Source organism: Brienomyrus brachyistius, chromosome 5 (assembly GCF_023856365.1).
Source record: "Brienomyrus brachyistius isolate T26 chromosome 5, BBRACH_0.4, whole genome shotgun sequence".
NCBI lineage: Eukaryota > Metazoa > Chordata > Actinopteri > Osteoglossiformes > Mormyridae > Brienomyrus > Brienomyrus brachyistius.
The window spans coordinates 372637-394093 of NC_064537.1; the positions used below are offsets into that span (position 1 = coordinate 372637).

Sequence of the window (21457 nt, forward strand, 5' to 3'; positions counted from 1 at the left end):
TCACAGCTGCCCTGAACCTGAATAATGCTTCCAGTTTTAAGGACTTTCAGGCTGCAGTCTGTTCAGAATTTCACGTCATTAGAGCCTTGATGAGCAGCTTCCCACACATCATCGCATAACCACACTAATGACTAACAATAACCCAGCAAGACAATAGTTAAAAAATAAACCCAGCATGTTTGTGGACATTCTTGTGCTCTGCTGTGTTTTGTAATGCAAGAAGGTCCTCATCGCACCATCTTCCTGTCATATCTGATTGCTCAGAGTACAAAGCCCATTTTTATCCAGCAGCAGCTGACACCATAGTGCAGGTTAGTGTGTGGAAGCCAGGATCTATCCATGATCCAGTGAAGCATAGAAGAATGGAGAGGGTGGAATCACTGACCTCCACTAAGTGAGGGACATAGGGGCATGATGCAGAACTGCCTGGGTGCCAGTATAGCTATGCTGTCTTATTTGGGTGACTTTCTTTTTTATGAAAAAGTATGTTTCCATCTGCCCTTTTGATTGGTCTCAGCTCGTGCCCGTCTCCTGTCTCATCCAACCAATGCCTGTTACCCAATATATAATTTTTTTTTTCCTAATGCCTGTTTCCCATTTTCCCTCATTCTCCTGCTTTAACTCAGACCAGGGCTGGGACAAGAGAAGACAGGGTACCATGTACATGCCCCCCACCCAAAGGAGAACATTTGCTATAAACCCTAGGTCAGAGTAGCAAGATGTTCTATTTATGTTTTGGGTGGCTACTGTGAGCATCTGTTTAAAGCTGATCATCCTGCTAGGACATTGGACATCTCTGGGTTCACAGTTCTTGATGCTGATCTTCCGATTAGTTATGAACCACCAAATCTCACTGAGATTTCACGAGTGGTAAACCAGCTTAGGGTAGGAAAGGCTCCAGGCATTTGTGATATTTGGGGTGAACTTCTCCTGCTGATGCTTTTTGGCTTATCTGTCTACCCAGCGCTTACTGTACTACTCCTGCTGATGCTTTTTTACTTATCTGTCTACCCAGCGCTTACTGTACTACTCCTGCTGATGCTTTTTTGCTTATCTGTCTACCGAGGGCTTACTGTACTACTCCTGCTGATGCTTTTTTACTTATCTGTCTACCCAGCGCTTACTGTACTACTCCTGCTGATGCTTTTTTGCTTATCTGTCTACCCAGCGCTTACTGTACTACTCCTGCTGATGCTTTTTTGCTTATCTGTCTACCCAGCGCTTACTGTACTACTCCTGCTGATGCTTTTTTGCTTATCTGTCTACCCAGCGCTTACTGTACTACTCCTGCTGATGCTTTTTGGCTTATCTGTCTACCGAGGGCTTACTGTACTACTCCTGCTGATGCTTTTTGGCTTATCTGTCTACCGAGGGCTTACTGTACTACTCCTGCTGATGCTTTTTTGCTTATCTGTCTACCGAGGGCTTACTGTACTACTCCTGCTGATGCTTTTTGGCTTATCTGTCTACCGAGGGCTTACTGTACTACTCCTGCTGATGCTTTTTGGCTTATCTGTCTACAGAGGGCTTACTGTACTACTCCTGCTGATGCTTTTTTGGCTTATCTGTCTACCGAGGGCTTACTGTACTACTCCTGCTGATGCTTTTTGGCTTATCTGTCTACAGAGGGCTTACTGTACTTCTCCTGCTGATGCTTTTTTACTTATCTGTCTACCGAGGGCTTACTGTACTTCTCCTGCTGATGCTTTTTTGCTTATCTGTCTACCGAGGGCTTACTGTACTACTCCTGCTGATGCTCTTTTGCTTATCTGTCTACCGAGCGCTTACTGTACTACTCCTGCTGATGCTTTTTTGCTTATCTGTCTACCGAGGGCTTACTGTACTACTCCTGCTGATGCTCTTTTGCTTATCTGTCTACCGAGGGCTTACTGTACTACTCCTGCTGATGCTCTTTTGCTTATCTGTCTACCGAGGGCTTACTGTACTACTCCTGCTGATGCTCTTTTGCTTATCTGTCTACCGAGGGCTTACTGTACTACTCCTGCTGATGCTCTTTTGCTTATCTGTCTACCGAGGGCTTACTGTACTACTCCTGCTGATGCTCTTTTGCTTATCTGTCTACCCAGCGCTTACTGTACTACTCCTGCTGATGCTCTTTGGCTTATCTGTCTACCCAGCGCTTACTGTACTACTCCTGCTGATGCTCTTTTGCTTATCTGTCTACCGAGGGCTTACTGTACTACTCCTGCTGATGCTTTTTTGCTTATCTGTCTACCCAGCGCTTACTGTACTACTCCTGCTGATGCTTTTTTACTTATTTGTCTACCCAGCGCTTACTGTACTACTCCTGCTGATGCTTTTTTGCTTATCTGCCTACCCAGCGCTTACTGTACTACTCCTGCTGCTAAGTTTTTGTACCTTGACGTTACTTACAATTTACAGGCAATATACAATATATTTATTGCTTGGATTTGGTACTTTTACAGTACTGATATTTATATTCTTTTATTTCAATTTCCCTTATTCTTTGTATGCATGTGTGAGGTTTTAAATATAATGCGCCATTTGAGGTTAACGCCATTGCAGTTTAGTTGTGTTTGCACAGTGACAGTGAAGGTCATGTTCAGTGTCATGAAGTGACTTCTTAGCTACAGAGTGTCAGGATACAAGCAGCCTGAGGGCAGGGAGCTTCCTCACTCTCCTGCTTTTGGCTTTCAATCTGTGGTAGCCACTCCCTGGTCTCAGCAGCTCGCCATGGTTCAGGTGGGCAAAGTCTTTTATTATTTTCACTGCTCCTGTGAGTGGCCTGCAGGTTCAGGAGATCACATTCCACATTCAGCCGAATACATCATCAAAATCAGGGTTTTAAGGGAAAACCCTGAAAATTAACATCAAAAACTCCCAAACAATCCAAAATAACAACAGAAAGGAAAGCAAAAAACAGAGAAAACACAACCGAAAACATGCCAAAGTCACATAAAATAAACACAGCAAAAATAAGAGGCAGAGAAAACACAATCAAATGTTCACACACTGATCATACAGAGGCATGGCGGCCTCATGCAGATGGTGATACATGTGCTGTAGCATGTGATACATAAAGACTGACACTCAGGGGTGTAGGATCCAGGGGGACGTGTACCCCCAATATCTCATATTACTGTTCTGGATACATGCTGCAGATGTACAGGGGCATGGCGGCCACATGCAGATGGTGATACATGTGCTGTAGCATGTGATACATAAAGACTGACACTCAGGGGTGTAGGATCCAGGGGGACGTGTACCCCCAATATCTCATATTACTGTTCTGGATACATGCTGCAGATTTACAGAGGCATGGCGGCCTCATGCAGATGGTGATACATGTGCTGTAGCATGTGATACATAAAGACTGACACTCAGGGGTGTAGGATCCAGGGGGACGTGTACCCCCAATATCTCATATTACTGTTCTGGATACATGCTGATGTACAGGAAACAGATTTCCAGGAAACAGATTTTGTACTGGCTACTACAGAGAAAATGCTGTGACAGTTTCTGATGCTTATCATTGTCACGCATGGATGATTGTATTGATTAGATTGAGTACTGCAAGTCACTGAGTTGCATATGATTAATGTGTATTGGCAAATTTCTCTTACTCCTCAAGGCTCAGACATGTCGGCTTTTGTAACTCCTGATGCCTTTATACAATACTTTGTTATGGCTTTTGCATTATGAAATGCCCTTGCTACTTTTCATCCAACCATCCATCCATTTTCCAAACCGCTTATCCTACTGGGTCACAGGGGGTCCGGAGCCTATCCTGGAAGCAGTGGGCACGAGGCAGGGAACAACCCAGGATGGGGGGCCAGCCCATCGCAGGGCACACTCACACACCAGTCACTCACACATGCACTCCTATGGGCAATTTAGTAACTCCAATTAGCCTCAGCATGTTCTTGGACTGTGGGGGGAAACCGGAGTACCTGGAGGAAACCCCACGACGACATGGGGAGAACATGCAAATTCCGCACACATGTAACCCAGGTGGAGACTCGAACCCAGGTCCCAGAGGTGTGAGGCAACAGTGCTAACCACTGCACCACCATGCCGCCCTCTGCTACTTGTCAGAGACTTGTTAATTTGGTGGTAGGAGATTATCCCAACTGCAGAGCTTATATTCATGATATTGTTGTACAGTCCTCTACTTAGTCTGACCATATTTATACCTTGAAAAAGATGTTTGGACAACAAGCAAAGACATTCTTGACTTTCAATTTGGAAAATGTGTTACCTTGGAAAACTAAAGTACAGGTGCTGGTCATATAATTAGAATATCTTGAAAAAGTTGATTTATTTCACTACTTCCATTCAAGAGGTGAAACCTGTATAATGTATACATTCATTCCACACGCATGGAGTCGATCAGTCTGTGGCACTGCTCAGGTCTTATGAGAGCCCAGGTTGCTCTGATAGTGGCCTTCAGCTCTTCTGTATTGTGGGTCTGGCATATCGCATCTTCCTCTTCACAATAACCCATAGATTTTCAATGGGGTTAAGGTCATGCGAGTGTGCTGGCCAAGAACAGGGATACCATGGTCCTTAAACCAGGTACTGGTAGCTTTGACACTGTGTGCAGGTGCCAAGTCCTGTTGGAAAATGAAATCTGCATCTCCATAAAGTTAGTCAGCAGCAGGAAGCATGAAGTTCTCTAAAACGTCCTGGTATACAGCTGCGTTGACCTTAGACCTCAGAAAACACAGTGGACCAACACCAGCAGATGACATGGCACCCCAAACCATCACTGACTGTGGAAACTTTACACTGGACCTCAAGCAACGTGGATTCTGTGCCTCTCCTCTCTTCCTCCAGACTCTGGGACCCTGATGTCCAAAGGAAATGCAAAATTTACTTTCATCAGAGGACATAACTTTGGACCACTCAGCAGCAGTCCAGTCCTTTTTGTCTTTAGCCCAGGCGAGACGCTTCTGACGCTGTCTGTTGTTCAAGAGTGGCTTGACACAAGGAATGCGAAAGCTGAGACCCATGTCTTGCATACGTCTGTGCGTAGTGGTTCTTGAAGCACTGACTCCAGCTGCAGTCCACTCTGTGAATCTCCCCCACATTTTTGAATGGCTTTTGTTTCACGATTCTCTCCAGGGTGCGGTCATCCCTATTGCTTGTACATTTTTTTCTGCCACATCTTTTCCTTCCCTTCGCCTCTCTATTAATGTGCTTGGACACAGAGCTCTGTGAACAGCCAGCCTCTTTTGCAATGACCTTTTGTGTCTTGCCCTCCTTGTGCAAGGTGTCAATGGTCGTCTTTTGGACAACTGTCAAATCAGCAGTCTTCCCCATGATTGTGTAGCCGACAGAACTAGACTGAGAGGCCATTTAAAGGCCTTTGCAGGTGTTTTGAGTTAATTAGCTGATTAGACTGTGGCACCAGGTGTCTTCAATACTGAACCTTTTCACAATATTCTAATTTTCTGAAATATTGAATTGGGGTTTTCATTAGTTGTCAGTTATAATCCTCAAAATTAAAAGAAATAAACACTGGAAATATGTCAGTCTGTGTGGAATGAATGTATACATTATACAAGTTTCACTTCTATAAATGTAATTAGTGAAATAAATCAACTTTTTGGAGATATTCTAATTATATGACCGGCACCTGTAAGTCTTGTAAGCTCCTTTTTTCTGCAGTAGCTGCCTTTCTTCTCCACCACAAGAAAATGTTGTTCCTGTTTGGTTTTGTTAATCTTCTCCTAGGCGTCACCTGTCATCCCTACCTGAGTCTCGGGTTCATTTCCCCTTTGTTCCCCTGAGTTTCAAGTTCTGTTCATATAGTACAGGCACCTCAACACCCCTTTGTAAATAACCTCAGTGCAGTATTCCCTGCATTTGCTTCTTGTTCCTTATTCTACTGATGTAGTGTCGCCTCTGCTGAACTCCCCCGTGGACCAAAAGGGCAGGTATAGCGCCTGAGCTGCAGTGTCCATCAGACAGCGCCTGCGACGCAGTGATGCAGTGTCCATCAGACAGCGCCTGCGACGCAGTGTCCATGCCAGGATATGGATAGGAGGACTGACCCCGGGGTGGATAAGGATCAGACATGGTCCTACTATTAAATAATAGAATAGATTTTAATGACCCTTGCAAGAAAACTTTTTTTTTTGGCAAATTCCATAATTCACCACCTATCAGGGCCCATCCCCCGACCTCCCAAAACAGAGCAGGTTGTTAACATTCACTAATAGAACGAGATTCACTCCATATCCATTTAAATGTGTGACTACAGGCATGTCTACGCATTGCTACCAAAAAAACATATTTCTACAAACAGCAAAATCTCAACCAGAAACTCACACATTCCAAACGTTCATCACCACAGAGAACTGTGTGTTTTACATCACTGCAACAGATCTCAGCAAGGGATCTGTGCACACAAGAACCACAAATCAGTACAGCACATTTACTTAAAACCATTCTTTGCAGTCATGTTACCTATTATACTCGGACTGGGCACTGGGTTCAGTAAAGGCACTGGGTTCAGTATGAGACACCAATTTCTACAATGTGTGGTGCTTGGTATGGTACCACCTGACAGAACCATCGGTTTAGAGCAGGAAATCCTGAAGATAACACAGGGTCCCGGGAGTCACGATGCCACCTGTGGGAGCTGAGCACCACGCAGCACTGCAGGGAGCCGCCAAACATGGCAAACAGCCTGTAACCCACAGTGACCCAAGGACAGGCAGCTGCAGGAGCAGCTCGCACTTTCATTTTGTTTTTACCCTGATGAGTTACAGTTCAAAACCTTTGTCCGGGACACTGCAGTTTGAGTGACAGTTTGGGGGGGGGGGGGGTTCGCAATCTGAAGTGAAAGAAAGTCCTGACCGGCTTGGCAAAATGTGTTTGTTTGCAAACACCATGACAATGCATTAAATTGACTAGCCGGGGGGGGGGGGGGGGGGGGGAGTGTAAAGGGAAATACCTCCAGTAGCAAAAACACATGGCGTGCTGGGGTGACCTTCCCAGCAGGCTGGGCTGCAGATACTGCCTTAAACACAAAAAGGTCATGTGATCCTGCAGCAGAGGTGGAGCGTGTGCCCGACTGGCCACAGCAGCTTTGCTCCTCTGCGGTAGCAGAGGTCCCATTCTGGGACACACCTCCCTCTGACACCGTGTACTGTCCCCACCGCTGACTATCACAGTTGACCTCCTTACCCTATCACGTTCATATTAGAAATTACAACACTGCTAATCTTTAAGGTTGTATTAATCGCTCTAACAGTACTATTAGTACTAAGCTCCTCTAGTACTCCATACCCCACTCTGCAAATCAATCCCATGATTCCAGGACTGCTGGTGAGCAACTGGGTGGGAGACCCACATCATAAAGGCACCGCCCCCGCCGTGATGCAGCCGTACAGCTCGGTGGTCATAGGTTCATACCGCCCTGCACGGGAGTTCAGGAAGTAGATGTGGTCAGAGGATTGCAGTGGGTCAAATCCTTCCCTCTGCAGCCGCGTCTTCTGGATTTTGAACGTTCCTGGTCGGGAACCGCAGGACAGAGCAGGTGTGAGAACTTCATGCAGACGTGCAGCAGCCATCCTATGGCGGCGGCAGCTCACCTGTAGTGTCCATGTGAGTGGAGATGCGCAGGAAGACGGGTCGGGCGTAAGGAGGCAGTGCCCTCTGCACCTCTCGCAGGAAAGTCTCACAGTCAAAGCGGCCTGAGCCATCGGAGATGGCTGCCATGCCCGCCCTCCCCTCCACGCCTGCAGAGGTAAGGGGGATGCGGGCACCTCAGGAAAAGACACAAAGGCACAGGCAGACTGCTGATGTGTGAGCAAGAGTGAGAATATTCCAGAAGAGGGCTCACCTGGTACACTGACCCCATAGACAGCCACATCCGCCTGGCCTAGCAGGCTGCTCAGGGTGCCTTCCACCTCCGTGGTGGAAACATTCTCGCCCTTCCAGCGGAAGGTGTCCCCGCTGCGGTCACGGAAGTACATGTAGCCCAGCTCATCCATGACAAGGACGTCCCCTGTGGGCATCAAGAGTCAGCAGGGGAATGGCGCAGTCTCACTGCCGAGGCGTGTTAGACACAGCATAAACACGGGGACAGCAAGACGTGGCTTGGTCACGAACCCGAGAGGTAGGCAGAGTCGCCCTTCTGAAAGACGTTGTGTGCGATCTTCTTCTTGGTGGCCTCCTGACTGGCGTAGCCGTCGAAGCGCCGTAGGGGGTCCTCCTGGCAGATCCTGCCCACCAACAGCCCTGGCTCACCTGTGGGGGGGTGCTGACATGAGCGTGCCGCTACACCAGCAGCAAGCCAGCAAGGTGGGGCTGGCTAGGTAGGGTGGGTGGTTAGGGCTCCTCACCTGGGCGACAGGGCACGCAGAGGCCGTGCTGGTCCCGAATCAGCTCCATGCTGGCCTCATCCACCTTCACCAGCCGGATGGGGTACACATTGGGCAGGATGCGGCTGTTGAATCCACATGCTCCTACCTAAGACAGAAAGGGGCCGAGTCCTGCGGTGATCAGGAGAATGCCACCCAGTGCACAGACACAGAGAGCGTGCCCCACATGAACCACATGCCACCTGACCTTGCCGTCCATGTTGGCGATGCTGCAGTTGCACTCAGTAGCGCCGTAGAACTCGCCGATGTGGGGGACACAGAAGCGCGTGGTGAAGGCCTCCCACACGCTGGGCCGCAGCCCATTGCCCACTGCTAGGCGCACACTGTGCTGTTTCTCGCAGGGCCGCACTGGCTGTGCCAGCAGGTACCGGCAGATCTCCCCGATGTATTGCACCACCTGAGGGCGAAGACACGTGCTTAGCATGGCAGGTCACACCAGGTTACGCCGTGCTCAACACATCAGGTCACGCTGGGGCCCTGGCAAGCTGAGCACGCCGGGGCACTGTCACACTGAACACATCGAGTTACACTGTGGCCATGTCACAGAGAATACTGAGTCATCACCATGCGTAACACATCGAGTCACACCCGGGGCCTTGTCACACTGAAAATACTGAGTTTCTACCATGCGGAACACATCGAGTCACACCCGGGAGCCTGTCACACTGAGCACGGCGGGGCCCTGTCACACTGAGCACATCGAGTCACACCGGGGCCCTGTCACACTGAGAATACTGAGTAACTACTAGAGTTGAGCCGGATATTCGGCTGAAACGAGTATCCGGTACGGATAAAGCACTTTTGACGAGTACGAGTATCATACGAGTCATACGAGTCAATATCTGTGCTGGGATTGAATAAAAATTCTCATTGGGTAGCTGACTGTGTCTGTGTTGGACCAGTCACAGCGCCCCTCCCCTACACACATACAGATTTATTGTGTTGCTGTGTCCCGCTCTGCTCACTCACACACAGAACACTGAGAAGAGAACAGCGCTCTCCCTCTCTCTCCCTCAGTCACTCAGGTTCGCCGGTTTTTTCCGTTAACGTTCAGGGTTTCTTCAGCTTCAGGTTTGAATTTTACTTTGGTTTGTAGTACTTACTTATTAACCAGTAGAGTTTTGGTAAACGTGGGGTTTGTTCAGACGTGGTGCTTGGTAGAATGCGACTTGCGTCTCTGCCTGTCGGAGATTTTTATTTCTTTTTTAAACCGTCAGCTGGCTCTAACCATTTTTTTTACTTTACGCACTGAAGTGTCTGACACTTTCTTGCTGTATTTCATAAAAAAAAAAATTTAAAAAAGGAAGTAGTGGTATAAAACTAATATTACAAATTAATTAGCTACACACACACACACACTCTCTCTCTCTCCCTCTCTATGGCGGTCATCGGAGTTTTTTTTTTTTTAAACCGTCTGTTGGCTCTAACCAGTTTTTTGACTTCACGCACTGAGTGACACTTTCTTGCCGTACTTTATAAAATAAAGGTAGTTGTGATATAAATAATATTACAAATTAAGCTACACACACTCACACATACCTGGTGTGGAAATAAAAAAAATAAAAAAAGAACCAAAAAAAAAGAAATCACACTGATCATAAAAAAATTAAAAGTTAAAAAAAGAAAGTTATGTTGAGATGAAAACTCTTGTTCATTACATTTTACTTCATTATTGCAACCGCATGTGTTGTATTCATTGTTGCAAAACTTGTTCTGTATATAGTTCGTTTGTTATCGTGATCAAAACCACTGATCTGAAGCTCAATGCTGATGCTGTCATGTAAATAGTTTTCTAATCAGCAATAAATATAACAATTTCTGATCAACCCATATCAATTGCATGCTTAAAATAACATACCGGTTAAAGCTCTGCCCATTTCAAGACAACCCGACCCACTTCCAGATTAAACCCCGCCCACTTCTGGGTTAGGCCCCACCCAGTCCGAGTACAGATACAGATAATTCATATGGTTAATAGATACAGATAATACTGAGTAACTACCATGCGGAACACATCGAGTCACAACCGGAGCCCTGTCACGCTGAGCACATCGAGTCACACTGGGGCCCTGTCACGCTGAGCACATCGAGTCACACTGGGGCCCTGTCACGCTGAGCACATCGAGTCACACCAGGGCCCTGCAACGCGGAACATGCCGGGTCACTGTTGGGGCCCTGCAACGCGGAACATTCCGGGTCACTGTTGGGGCCCTACCACATTCAGCATGCCGGGTCACTTTTGGGGCCCTGCAACGCGGTACATGCCGGGTCACTGTTGGGGCCCTGCAACGCGGAACATGCCGGGTCACTGTTGGGGCCCTGCAACGCGGAACATTCCGGGTCACTGTTGGGGCCCTACCACATTCAGCATGCCGGGTCACTTTTGGGGCCCTGCAACGCGGTACATGCCGGGTCACTGTTGGGGCCCTGCAACGCGGAACATGCCGGGTCACTGTTGGGGCCCTACCACATTGAGCATTCCGGGTCACTGTTAGGGCCCTGCAACGCGGAACATGCCGGGTCACTGTTAGGGCCCTGCAACGCGGAACATGCCGGGTCACTGTTAGGGCCCTGCAACGCGGAACATGCCGGGTCACTGTTAGGGCCCTGCAATGCGGAACATGCCGGGTCACTGTTGGGGCCCTGCAACGCGGAACATGCCAGGTCACTGTTGGGGCCCTGCAACGCGGAACATTCCGGGTCACTGTTGGGGCCCTACCACATTGAGCATACCGGGTCACTGTTGTGGCCCTGCAACGCGGAACATGCTGGGTCACTGTTGTGGCCCTACCACATTGAACATGCCGGGTCACTGTTAGGGCCCTGCAACGCGGAACATGCCGGGTCACTGTTAGGGCCCTGCAATGCGGAACATGCCGGGTCACTGTTGGGGCCCTGCAACGCGGAACATGCCAGGTCACTGTTGGGGCCCTGCAACGCGGAACATTCCGGGTCACTGTTGGGGCCCTACCACATTGAGCATACCGGGTCACTGTTGGGGCCCTGCAACGCGGAACATGCCGGGTCACTGTTGGGGCCCTGCAACACGGAACATACCGGGTCACGGTTGGGGCCCTACCACATTGAGCATGCCGGGTCACTGTTGGGGCCCTGCAACGCGGAATATGCCGGGTCACTGTTAGGGCCCTACCACATTGAGCATGCCGGGTCACTGTTGGGGCCCTGCAACGCGGAACATGCCGGGTCACTGTTGGGGCCCTGCAACGCGGAACATGCCGGGTCACTGTTGGGGCCCTGCAACGCGGAACATGCCGGGTCACTGTTGAGGCCCTGCAACGCGGAACATGCCGGGTCACTGTTGGGGCCCTACCACATTGAGCATGCCGGGTCACTTTTGGGGCCCTGCAACGCGGAACATGCCGGGTCACTGCTGGGGCCCTACCACATTGAGCATGCCGGGTCACTTTTGGGGCCCTGCAACGTGGAACATGCCGGGTCACTGCTGGGGCCCTACCACATTGAGCATGCCGGGTCACTTTTGGGGCCCTGCAACGTGGAACATGCCGGGTCACTGCTGGGGCCCTACCACATTGAGCATGCTGCGGTCTTGGAACTGCTTACTGTGCAGTTGTACTTAATGCAGTCCTCCCAAAAGCGGCTGGCAGAGAACTTCTTCTTCACGACCACTGTGAGCCCATGGATGAGACACTGGCCCACGCCCATAATGTTTCCTGAGGAGGAAGAGGAGGCAGGGGGTGAAGGATGCCATACAGCAAGTGGGCACGACGCTACAGGTAACAGTGTGAGAGAGGCTGACCTGCCGAGTGGTACAGGGGCAGGCAGTCGTAGACGATATCATCAGGGCGCATCCGGAAAGCGTAGTAGCCAAAAGCAGCGATGCGGTAATACCTACGGAGCAAAGCCCCAGGTGTCACGCCATGGGAGACATGCTCGCCCTCCCCCCCCCCCCATCCCCACCCCCGTGCAAGTGCCCACCCGCACTCACCGACTGTGCACAACGATGGCGGCCTTGGGCAGTCCAGTGGTGCCAGATGTGTAGATGTAGAACAGTCTATCTGCAAGAAGAGGGGAAAAGGAGTCAGACCAGAGCAAATAAGGCCGGAGCAGACCAGACAGTTCAGTCCAGGCTAGACAAGGCCAGAGCTTGGCAGTCAGATGAAATTTTACAGATAGTGGGTCCGAGTCAGACTTCCTCGTACATTGTACATCGCATAGGAGCTCTCATCATAGAATGTGGATGGATCCCATTTGATGCAATAAGGAGGTCCACACCCCAAATGTACACGTAATTATTTAGCCCAAAGCGAGACAGACACTACAGTACAAGGGTACGGCTGTCAAGCAGCCAACTAGGCCTCAGTGCAAGTTGGTTGAGGCCCAAGAGCATGTGTGAGACAGACAGACCAAACCCGAAATTCACAGTCAGAAGGTCTGAAAATAGCTACGGGATCATTAGCAAGCAAGGTCATTAACTGACAGTGGATTGATGTCAAAACCCAAATGAATCGTTTACACATGTCACAGAAGCTGAACCCCTTTCCCCTGGGAGGAGTGAGGCGAGGGGACGTGGGGGAATAAATCTGCTGTTTATTCTTTAGCCATCGTGCGGCTCCTTTCACAGCCAGGAGGAGAGCGGCAGGCACTGTGACGTCTCTCAATGAGGCATCAAAGTCATGTGGTAGGAAGGGAGGGAGATCGAGTGTGAATGCACAGACAGGAAGTGGGGGGGGGGGGGGGCTGTGAAAGAGAGGAGGAGGCAGAGGGAGGGAGAGAAGGAGGGGCACCAGGAACTGGGTGAAAGGTCACATACCACACGGGTGGGAGCTGACGGGCAGCTAAATATACTGCTTACGCCGCCGCCACAGGCAGAAACTGCCACCCTTTGCATGATCCCTCACTCTGTGCCTCTGCGGACACTCTGTCCCTCAGACAGACAGACACACACACACACGCACGCAGGTCAGGTGATCGTCAAGTCCTGACATAAACAAAGTCATTCAGTCCTTCAGCCGAACAGACTCTCTTTAACCTATCCCATCATACTCTTCTATGACACATGGCACCCCCAACAGACCCAGGATCAGTCAGGACTTCACTCCGACACCTTCACTGACCGCTTCACCGGCTATCCCGTCTGACCGCTTTGCCCGACTGACCGATTCGAGGGGCACCTCGAATGAATCGTTTACACATCGTTGACCGCTTTGCGGGACAGCCCAACTGATTGCTTTGCCCAACTGACCACTTAGCCAGGGCACCCCGACTGACCGCTTTGCCCGACTGACCAATTCGAGGGGCACCCCTACTGACCGCTTTGCCCAACTGATCATTTGCCCAACTGACCACTTAGCCAGGGCACCCCGACTGACCGCTTTGCCCGACTGACCAATTCGAGGGGCACCCCTACTGACCGCTTTGCCCAACTGATCGCTTTGCCCAACTGACCACTTAGCCAGGGCACCCCGACTGACCGCTTTGCCCGACTGACCAATTCGAGGGGCACCCCTACTGACCGCTTTGCCCAACTGATCGCTTTGCCCAACTGACCACTTAGCCAGGGCACCCCGACTGACCGCTTTGCCCGACTGACCAATTCGAGGGGCACCCCTACTGACCGCTTTGCCCAACTGATCGCTTTGCCCAACTGACCACTTAGCCAGGGCACCCCGACTGACCGCTTTGCCCGACTGACCAATTCGAGGGGCACCCCTACTGACCGCTTTGCCCAACTGATCGCTTTGCCCAACTGACCACTTAGCCAGGGCACCTCGACTGACTGCTTTGCCCGACTGACCAATTCGAGGGGCACCCCTACTGACCGCTTTGCCCAACTGATCGCTTTGCACAACTGACCACTTAGCCAGAGCACCCCGACTGACTGCGTTGTCAGGCACCCCGACTGACTGCTTTGCCTGGCACCCCTGTGTGCCCAGTTTACATGGCACCCACACGGCAGTGATGTTTGTAAATAAACAGACATAGAGAGCAGTGCAGAGTGTGTAGGGGCACATAATAAGATCTGCAAACAAACTTCTTGCTTCTTATTAGGGTGACATAACGGCCCTAATATATGACCCAAGCATGCCTGAGCCCATACCTCCCCTCCTCAGTCAAAACACACAGGCGTCCTGCCTCAAACCCACCTCACTCCCACAGAAAGTACAAGCGAGCAACACACTCACCACTAAAGCTCTTGCTGTTGGTGCAGGGAGGTGGTGTTCTGGGGGCAGAGGCCAGCAGGGGCTCCAGGGGCTCAGCCAGCAGGGAAGCCATGGTGTCCGAACCCAGCTCCCCTGCACAGAAACGAACCATGGACTGTCCAAAGGACATGCTTACCTCCAGCATAGCTGCAGAGGAAGGGCAGAAATGGAGAAATAACACTGAAAACTCTGTGCTACAACTGTGAGACATGGGGCAAGGACAGGACACTGACACAGAAAAGGCACAAGACAAAGAGACACTGACACAGGAGGACAAGACATTGACACAGGAAGATGGAACACTGATACAGGGGGACAGGACACTGACATGCAGAGGTGGAATACAGACACAGGAGGACAGGACACTGACATAGGAAGATGGAACACAAATACCAGAGGAAGGGACACTGACATAAGAGGATGGGACACTGACAGGCAGAGGCAGAATAAAGGCACAGAATGAAGGGACACTGACATGCCCCACTGACATGTTAGAATCATGATCCACAACAGATTACTTGATTTGAACCTGAAAATAAACACAAACTAAGTAGAGCCACTAAAAGGACCAAAAGTAAACAAAGATACGTTTTTAAATGAGACTTAAAACACAGTCTAGGATCAGCAACAGAGGGGATAACCTAACGCAAGCAGGCAGGCTATTCCACAGTCTAGGATTAGCAGCAAAGGGGATAACCTAACGCAAGCAGGCAGGCTATTCCACAGTCTAGGATCAGCAGCAAAGGGGATAACCTAATGCCAGCAGGCAGGCTATTCCACAGTCTAGGATCAGCCGCAGAGGGGATAACCTAACGCAAGCAGGCAGGCTATTCCACAGTCTAGGATCAGCCGCAAAGGGGATAACCTAACGCAAGCAGGCAGGCTATTCCACAGTGTAGGATCAGCAGCAAAGGGGATAACCTAACGTTTGGACCTAATGAAGGTCCAAACGAAAAGAGTGAAAACCTCAGTTGTGTGTGAGAACTTCACTTTAAACGTGAGTTTTCATGTGGGTGCAGTTATGCCAGATCCCCTGGTTATCCCACAGGCTAAAAAGACGCTGCTGCCTAAGCTGACCATTGGTGCGAGTGACTGCACCCTGCGATGGGCTGGCATCACGTCCAGGGCTGCCTCCTACCTTGTGCCATTCCAATACATAACATATAAATTTGTAATTTTATATATGTATATACTGTATATAAATGATTACTTGATTGATTGTAAAATTACTCGATTAATATAATTGATTGTGGCAGCCCTACTTTGTTGCACATCAATCTGCTTTTGTTGTACTACTGTTGCAGGCTCCAAACATGCAGGCATCATGTAAGAAATGCTTTTTGATTTGTTCTGTTATAACAACAGTTGTAAATAACGCACTTGTAACTGGCCATTCATTGAAAGCTCAGCAAGACTTATGCTGATATTTATCACACTATGTTGCTTTTGGGCAAAACTGTCTACTATTAAAACTACAAAATGTAGTGCAGTGCTACTGTTCTTGCAATACCTCTGAAATGCTTGTTGGAGATACAACTGCAACTCAACATAATAAAGTATGGTCATATCACCCACCACTACATACTGACATGAAAAGGCAGAATGCAGATAATGGATAAGGAGACACATATTAGCAAAAGCAGGACGCAGACGGAGATAACAGAACTCAGACAGTAGATGAGAAGAATACAGACCATGGAGGATGGGGGACGGACACAGAATGAGAGGGACACAAACGTCATACAGGCACTGAATACTATTCCTTCTCATGTAACTTTTCAAATCTTTTTCAATATTTTGTTCACCAGATTGTTCTTTTTAAACGTGCAAAAACACTTGTGATGCTGTCTTTTGATTCTCTGGGAGTGCGCGCCTTGTGGAACACCTCAGAGAAAATGTAACATTATGGGGTGCAGACTTCAGTTTGCCACCCTATACAGGCCGGCATGGAGAACTGATTCAATTTGGACTTTAGCTTTGCCCTTGACCCCAGTTTACACTTTGCTTTTAGCAAATAAGCCCACTCTGTCTTTTCAATAATGTTATCATGTCTGGGGGGGTTGGGCAGCCAGTTGACCTTGGACCCCCAAAAGTTTTTTCCTCTTTACTTGGGATTTTTTGGTTCCTCTCCTCTGTTGTCATCTGGATTTCTTATATTCTTTTCTTTGTCTTTCCTGTTCCCTGTTTTTGAATTATTCTGTATTATACTACGGGACTGTTGAATGCTTGAATCTGATTGGCTGACGAACGTTCTGAGGTGTGCAATTATTTTCAGATAAATGCACGGCGAACGTAGTTCCAGGTAGCTCTCTTGACCGCATTACAGTGTCATATCACTTCGCATAGTTAACTGTAATAACGGAAATTAGCATACAGTACCTATACAGCACACAGGACTAACAAAAACAACAACATGACAGACGATTTTCCGAAAGTAAATTTTAATATTTACGGTGAATATGAAACTTTCAACAACTGGGCTGCAGCAGTATTAGTTAGCCTAGTGTACCAACTTAAAGGCTACACATGACATTTCTCACTAGCGAGGTAATAACAGCGCTGCATCTTAAAGCAGACTTACAGTTTAGAGACGGTGCTTCAGAACACTGTTGAGGGACACACAGAGGTAGCCTAATTCATACAAGCTCTCTCTCTCTGTTTCTCTTTCTCTGTCAACGGCTCAAGCCTCCATTGCCAGCTTTAAAATGACGTTTTGGAACTAGCAAAAGAGTCGTTAGATGAGATGCGGAAGAAATAATCCTACTCACAATAGCGATTTAAGTAGAAAAACCGGACGAATCCCTTGAAATATATCATCTGATCGATGTCTTGAGGTGTGGCAACCGTAGTATAAGCGGAATAATTGACTCCAGACCGTTGAATTATCAGAAAATAATGCACACCCGAGGTGTAACGGCCCGTCGTCAATTATTCCTTACTTAATGATCCAGGATTATATCGCAACACACCCATGTCAAGCACCTTCAGGTGACACTGTTGTGAAACGTACTACAGAAAAATAAACTGAATTGAACTGAAATGAAATGGACCAATAGACAACCCAGACAAGTCTCTGTGCCTCCACTCACCATCAACCAGCTCCGCCCCAAACACGATGCCCCTGGCGCCAGACACGCCCACACAGTGTTTCAGTGAATCACGGCGTAGGTTGAAGTTGATGAGTGCAGCCTCCACGCCCACCTTGGCCAGGCCCAGCCAGAGGGCCACAAGCAGGGGTTGACTCTCCATGAAGATGGCTACCACGTCACCCGAGACCCAACCCTGGTGCAATGCCCAGTGGGCCACAGCATTTGACAGCTGGTCCAGCTGGGCGAAGGTCCAGGTCTCACCCGTGGCATCATACACCAGCGCTGGCTTGTCTGGGCACCGCACAACCGTCTGGGCGAATATTGAGGGAATGGTGTTCCTTTTGCTCATGTGCTGATAAAGTGCTATCTTCACCCGCAGTAGCACGTAGAGGCCACTAGGAGGACAAGAGAGGCCAGAAGGGAGGGTGAGGAAAATGTGAAGAGACTGAAGGAGGGGTTTAAAGGAGGTGAAGAAGTTGTGAATGAGGCCAGGTGAGAGAGGACAGTGAGATTAGTGTCAGGGGGAGGTTGAGGGAAAACATCAATAGAAGAAAAGGGCAGGCTAATGGTTCATGGTGTCTCTGCGCAGGTCCGCAGAGACCTAGTGCCCGCTGAGGCGTCCCCCCCCCCCCGCACTCACTTGAGGTCCCTCTTCGCAGTGCGGGCCACCACATAAAGATACCTCCAGCCCCCCGTGCCAAGGTACATGCCAAAGCTGGCTGCCAGGCTCCAGGACCAAGGAGCCGCAAGAAGCCGCAGCAACCCCAGGGAGCCGAGGGAGACGGAGAGTCTGAGCGCACTATGCATCCTATGGGGATGAGGAGGAGAGATCACAGGACGGTGGGTGGAGGGGTGAGGGAGACACACCGAAACACAGAGCATCCTGAATGAGGGAGAGAGGAGGAGACATCACAGGAGAGTGGGTGGAGGGGTGGGGGAGACACACTGAAACACACTGAGCATCCTAAATGAGGGAGAGAGGAGGAGAGATCACAGCACAGTGGGTGGAGGGGTGGGGGAGACACACCGAAACACACAGAGCATCCTAAATGAGGGAGAGAGGAGGAGAGATCACAGGACAGTGGGTGGAGGGGTGGGGGAGACACACCGAAACACACTGAGCATCCTAAATGAGGGAGAGAGGAGGAGACATCACAGGATAGTGGGTGGAGGGGTGAGGGAGACACACTGAAACACACTGAGCATCCCAAAGGAGGGAGAGAGGAGGAGACATCACAGGATAGTGTGCGGAGGGGTGAGGGAGACACACTGAAACACAGAGCATCCTAAATGAGGGAATGAGGAGGAGAGATCACGGGACAATGGGTGGAGGGGTGGGGGAGACACACCGAAACACACAGAGCATCCTAAATGAGGGAGAGAGGAGGAGAGATCATGGGACAATGGGTGGAAGGGTGAGGGAGACACACCGAAACACACTGAGCATCCTAAATGAGGGAGAGAGGAGGAGACATCACAGGACAGTGGGTAGAGGGGAGGAGTTTAGGATTGATTTCACTCTTCTACAACATAGTCGACAGCCAGTCCTATTACTAGGCATAAAGTTCATGAATACAGCTGTCATGTGAAATGTGCTCTGAGTGAGGGCCATTAACAACAACACCCCACCCCCCAAAACGAAAAACACCCCCAGCGAGTGGGGCCGGGCGTAACCACCAAACCAGTTTCATAATTATCATTCAACACCTGTAAGTGTTACCAGCGATCCGGCGCCGTTTCCCATATACTACACCATATAAAGCCTAACTTGAACGCAAGTTTCGGGACCGTAATCTGGACGCTATAGATAAACAAATTGTAATACTTACTTGACGGACCAGACCCAGGGAAGTGGATGTTATCAGCCCTCCCAGCGAATATGTAAACCTTTGCTCCACACCTTACAGCGCTGCCTTATGGTACCACACTGTGTTTTTATACGCCTTATTAAATCCTGAAGATATTTATGACCACTGATTACAATAAACTATGCTAAGAAAACATGATCGTGCTTATAATAACGGCACGTGTCCTGACTCTATTTGTTAGAGAAGCGGATATACTGGAATAAACCACAGCTGACTTAAATAGCTAGTTAGAGAAAGCCTTTCCGTACTCTTCGTAGTCACAAAGCAGCTCCTGCCCCACAGCAGCAGCCATTGCCCGCTCCTGCGTCTTTCTGACTCTCCCAAACAGCGGGACACAGCTGAAGACCTGCCCGCCTCTGCGATGACGCGTAGTTCGTCCATTGGTCATCGCCACGCTTGTCAAATTTGGGTTGAAGCGCTATTGGACCGAAGCGGCGCTTCAGCAGAGACGCTGCAGGGCGGGTGTGTGGTGGGTCAGGTCGCTGGCCAGCTCCAGGATGGTCACCCGCTAAACACACCGGCGGGACTAATGCTTGAGCTTCTCACATCACGTGTGCTTATGCAATATGATATTCTGGTCTAGCATGTCTTAGGATTTACAAAGAAAGAATCGAAAGTGTGTACTGTGTTTATGTTAGTTGAGTGTGCTTGCGTGCGTGCTAGTAGAGCATGTATTGTGCAGTGTGTGTGTTGGGTGTATATTGTTTATTTTATAAGGGGAAATCCATCTCATAATTTTTCTGTCTCTGCTCAGCATCATCCCTGCTATGCTTGCCCACCCTTTTTTACCATTATCACTCCAACTGACCTCTCAAATCTGTTTCCTGACCATATCTTGGCTGATCAAACAATGAACCCTATCCTTACTGAAGAGAAGTTTATTTGGCCATAACTGAGACAGCTAAGAAATGGTGGAACAGTTACAACAAAGACGACACTTGGAGAAGTGAAAAAGTTGTATTAGAGACCAGGCTGGACTGTATTGTGCTGGGGAAAACAGTGCCGTTCTGTGAGCCCACGCAGTCAGGTGCCGAGGACTGGAAGAAAGGGGCCAGTGTTAAAGGAGGGAGAGAGAAGCGTGAGCAGCCACTGGCAGACAGGACATGACAGGCACACCCTGTAGGCGAGAGCGAGTGGCCACAGTGTGCAACAGAACTAACAGCACATCTAAGGTTTTATTCATCACATTGTTACAACAGAGAAGCGTGCTCTCAGAGTTCAGCTACTGACTGTATCAGAATTTGGTCATTGACTGTAAATCAGTTTCATCATCATCCTTTCACTGTCACTGTCTCAGAGTTCAGTTATTAACTATATATGATTATTATCATCTTGTCATTGTCTGTGTCTCTGAGTTCAATCAAAGTTCAGTCACTGACTATTGCTGCATTCCGTTTGATCTCGTAACTTGGAAATTCTGAGTTTATAGTCAGAAATTTCGACATGAATGCCCCCTGAAGTCGGAATTACGACTCGTGAAGTTGAAGGAATCTACAGATTCTACACAACCCCGAACTCAGAATTCAATATGGCTGCACCTACAACAGTGCATTTTACATTTCATTTCAAATAAAATGCATGGTTGCCAACTTCGGTCAGCTGGCTGGAGTGAGATTTTCAGTCTGCACACACATGCAATCGCATTTACATGTAACCATTTTACTACCTTCTAAATATTTTTTAGGATTTGAAAACCACCCCAACACTTTTGATGTCGCCAATTTTAGATTAGTAATGTAAAAATATATATTTGCTGTAAGATTTCTTGCGTGAATGTGTTTGAAAGCCTGTCAGGCCAGATGCGTGAGAATTGGCAACCCTGAAAACGTACGTTTTTTGTTTCATATTTGTTGATTTGTAAAAATATAATATTACTTTATACAAATGTTAAAAAATGTAAACTTTGACGACCATGAAATCACCAATTATATAGATCTATTTAT

At 48.9% G+C, this 21457-nt stretch overlaps 1 protein-coding gene across 3 annotated transcripts; it reads right to left on the reverse strand.

Moving 5' to 3' along the window:
• Nucleotides 1-2719: 2719 nt before the first annotated feature.
• On the reverse strand, nt 2720-19849 carry LOC125742126 (long-chain fatty acid transport protein 1-like). Of its 3 annotated transcripts, XM_049013805.1 has the most exons (13): nt 19476-19847; nt 18287-18454; nt 17647-18041; nt 14540-14704; nt 12343-12412; nt 12154-12245; nt 11958-12067; nt 8563-8772; nt 8337-8463; nt 8104-8241; nt 7835-7999; nt 7584-7730; nt 2720-7501 (listed from the first exon to the last, which is right to left on the reverse strand). In XM_049013805.1, the coding sequence occupies exons 2-13, from the start codon at nt 18451-18453 to the stop codon at nt 7344-7346; spliced, it is 1944 nt and encodes a 647-aa protein (XP_048869762.1). In that variant the 5' UTR covers nt 18454; nt 19476-19847; the 3' UTR covers nt 2720-7343. The 3 variants fall into 3 exon arrangements, with proteins under 3 accessions (XP_048869762.1, XP_048869761.1, XP_048869763.1); XM_049013804.1 differs by having other exon boundaries at nt 7584-7999; nt 19476-19848; XM_049013806.1 differs by lacking the exon at nt 18287-18454 and having other exon boundaries at nt 7584-7999; nt 19476-19849.
• Nucleotides 19850-21457: the final 1608 nt, after the last annotated feature.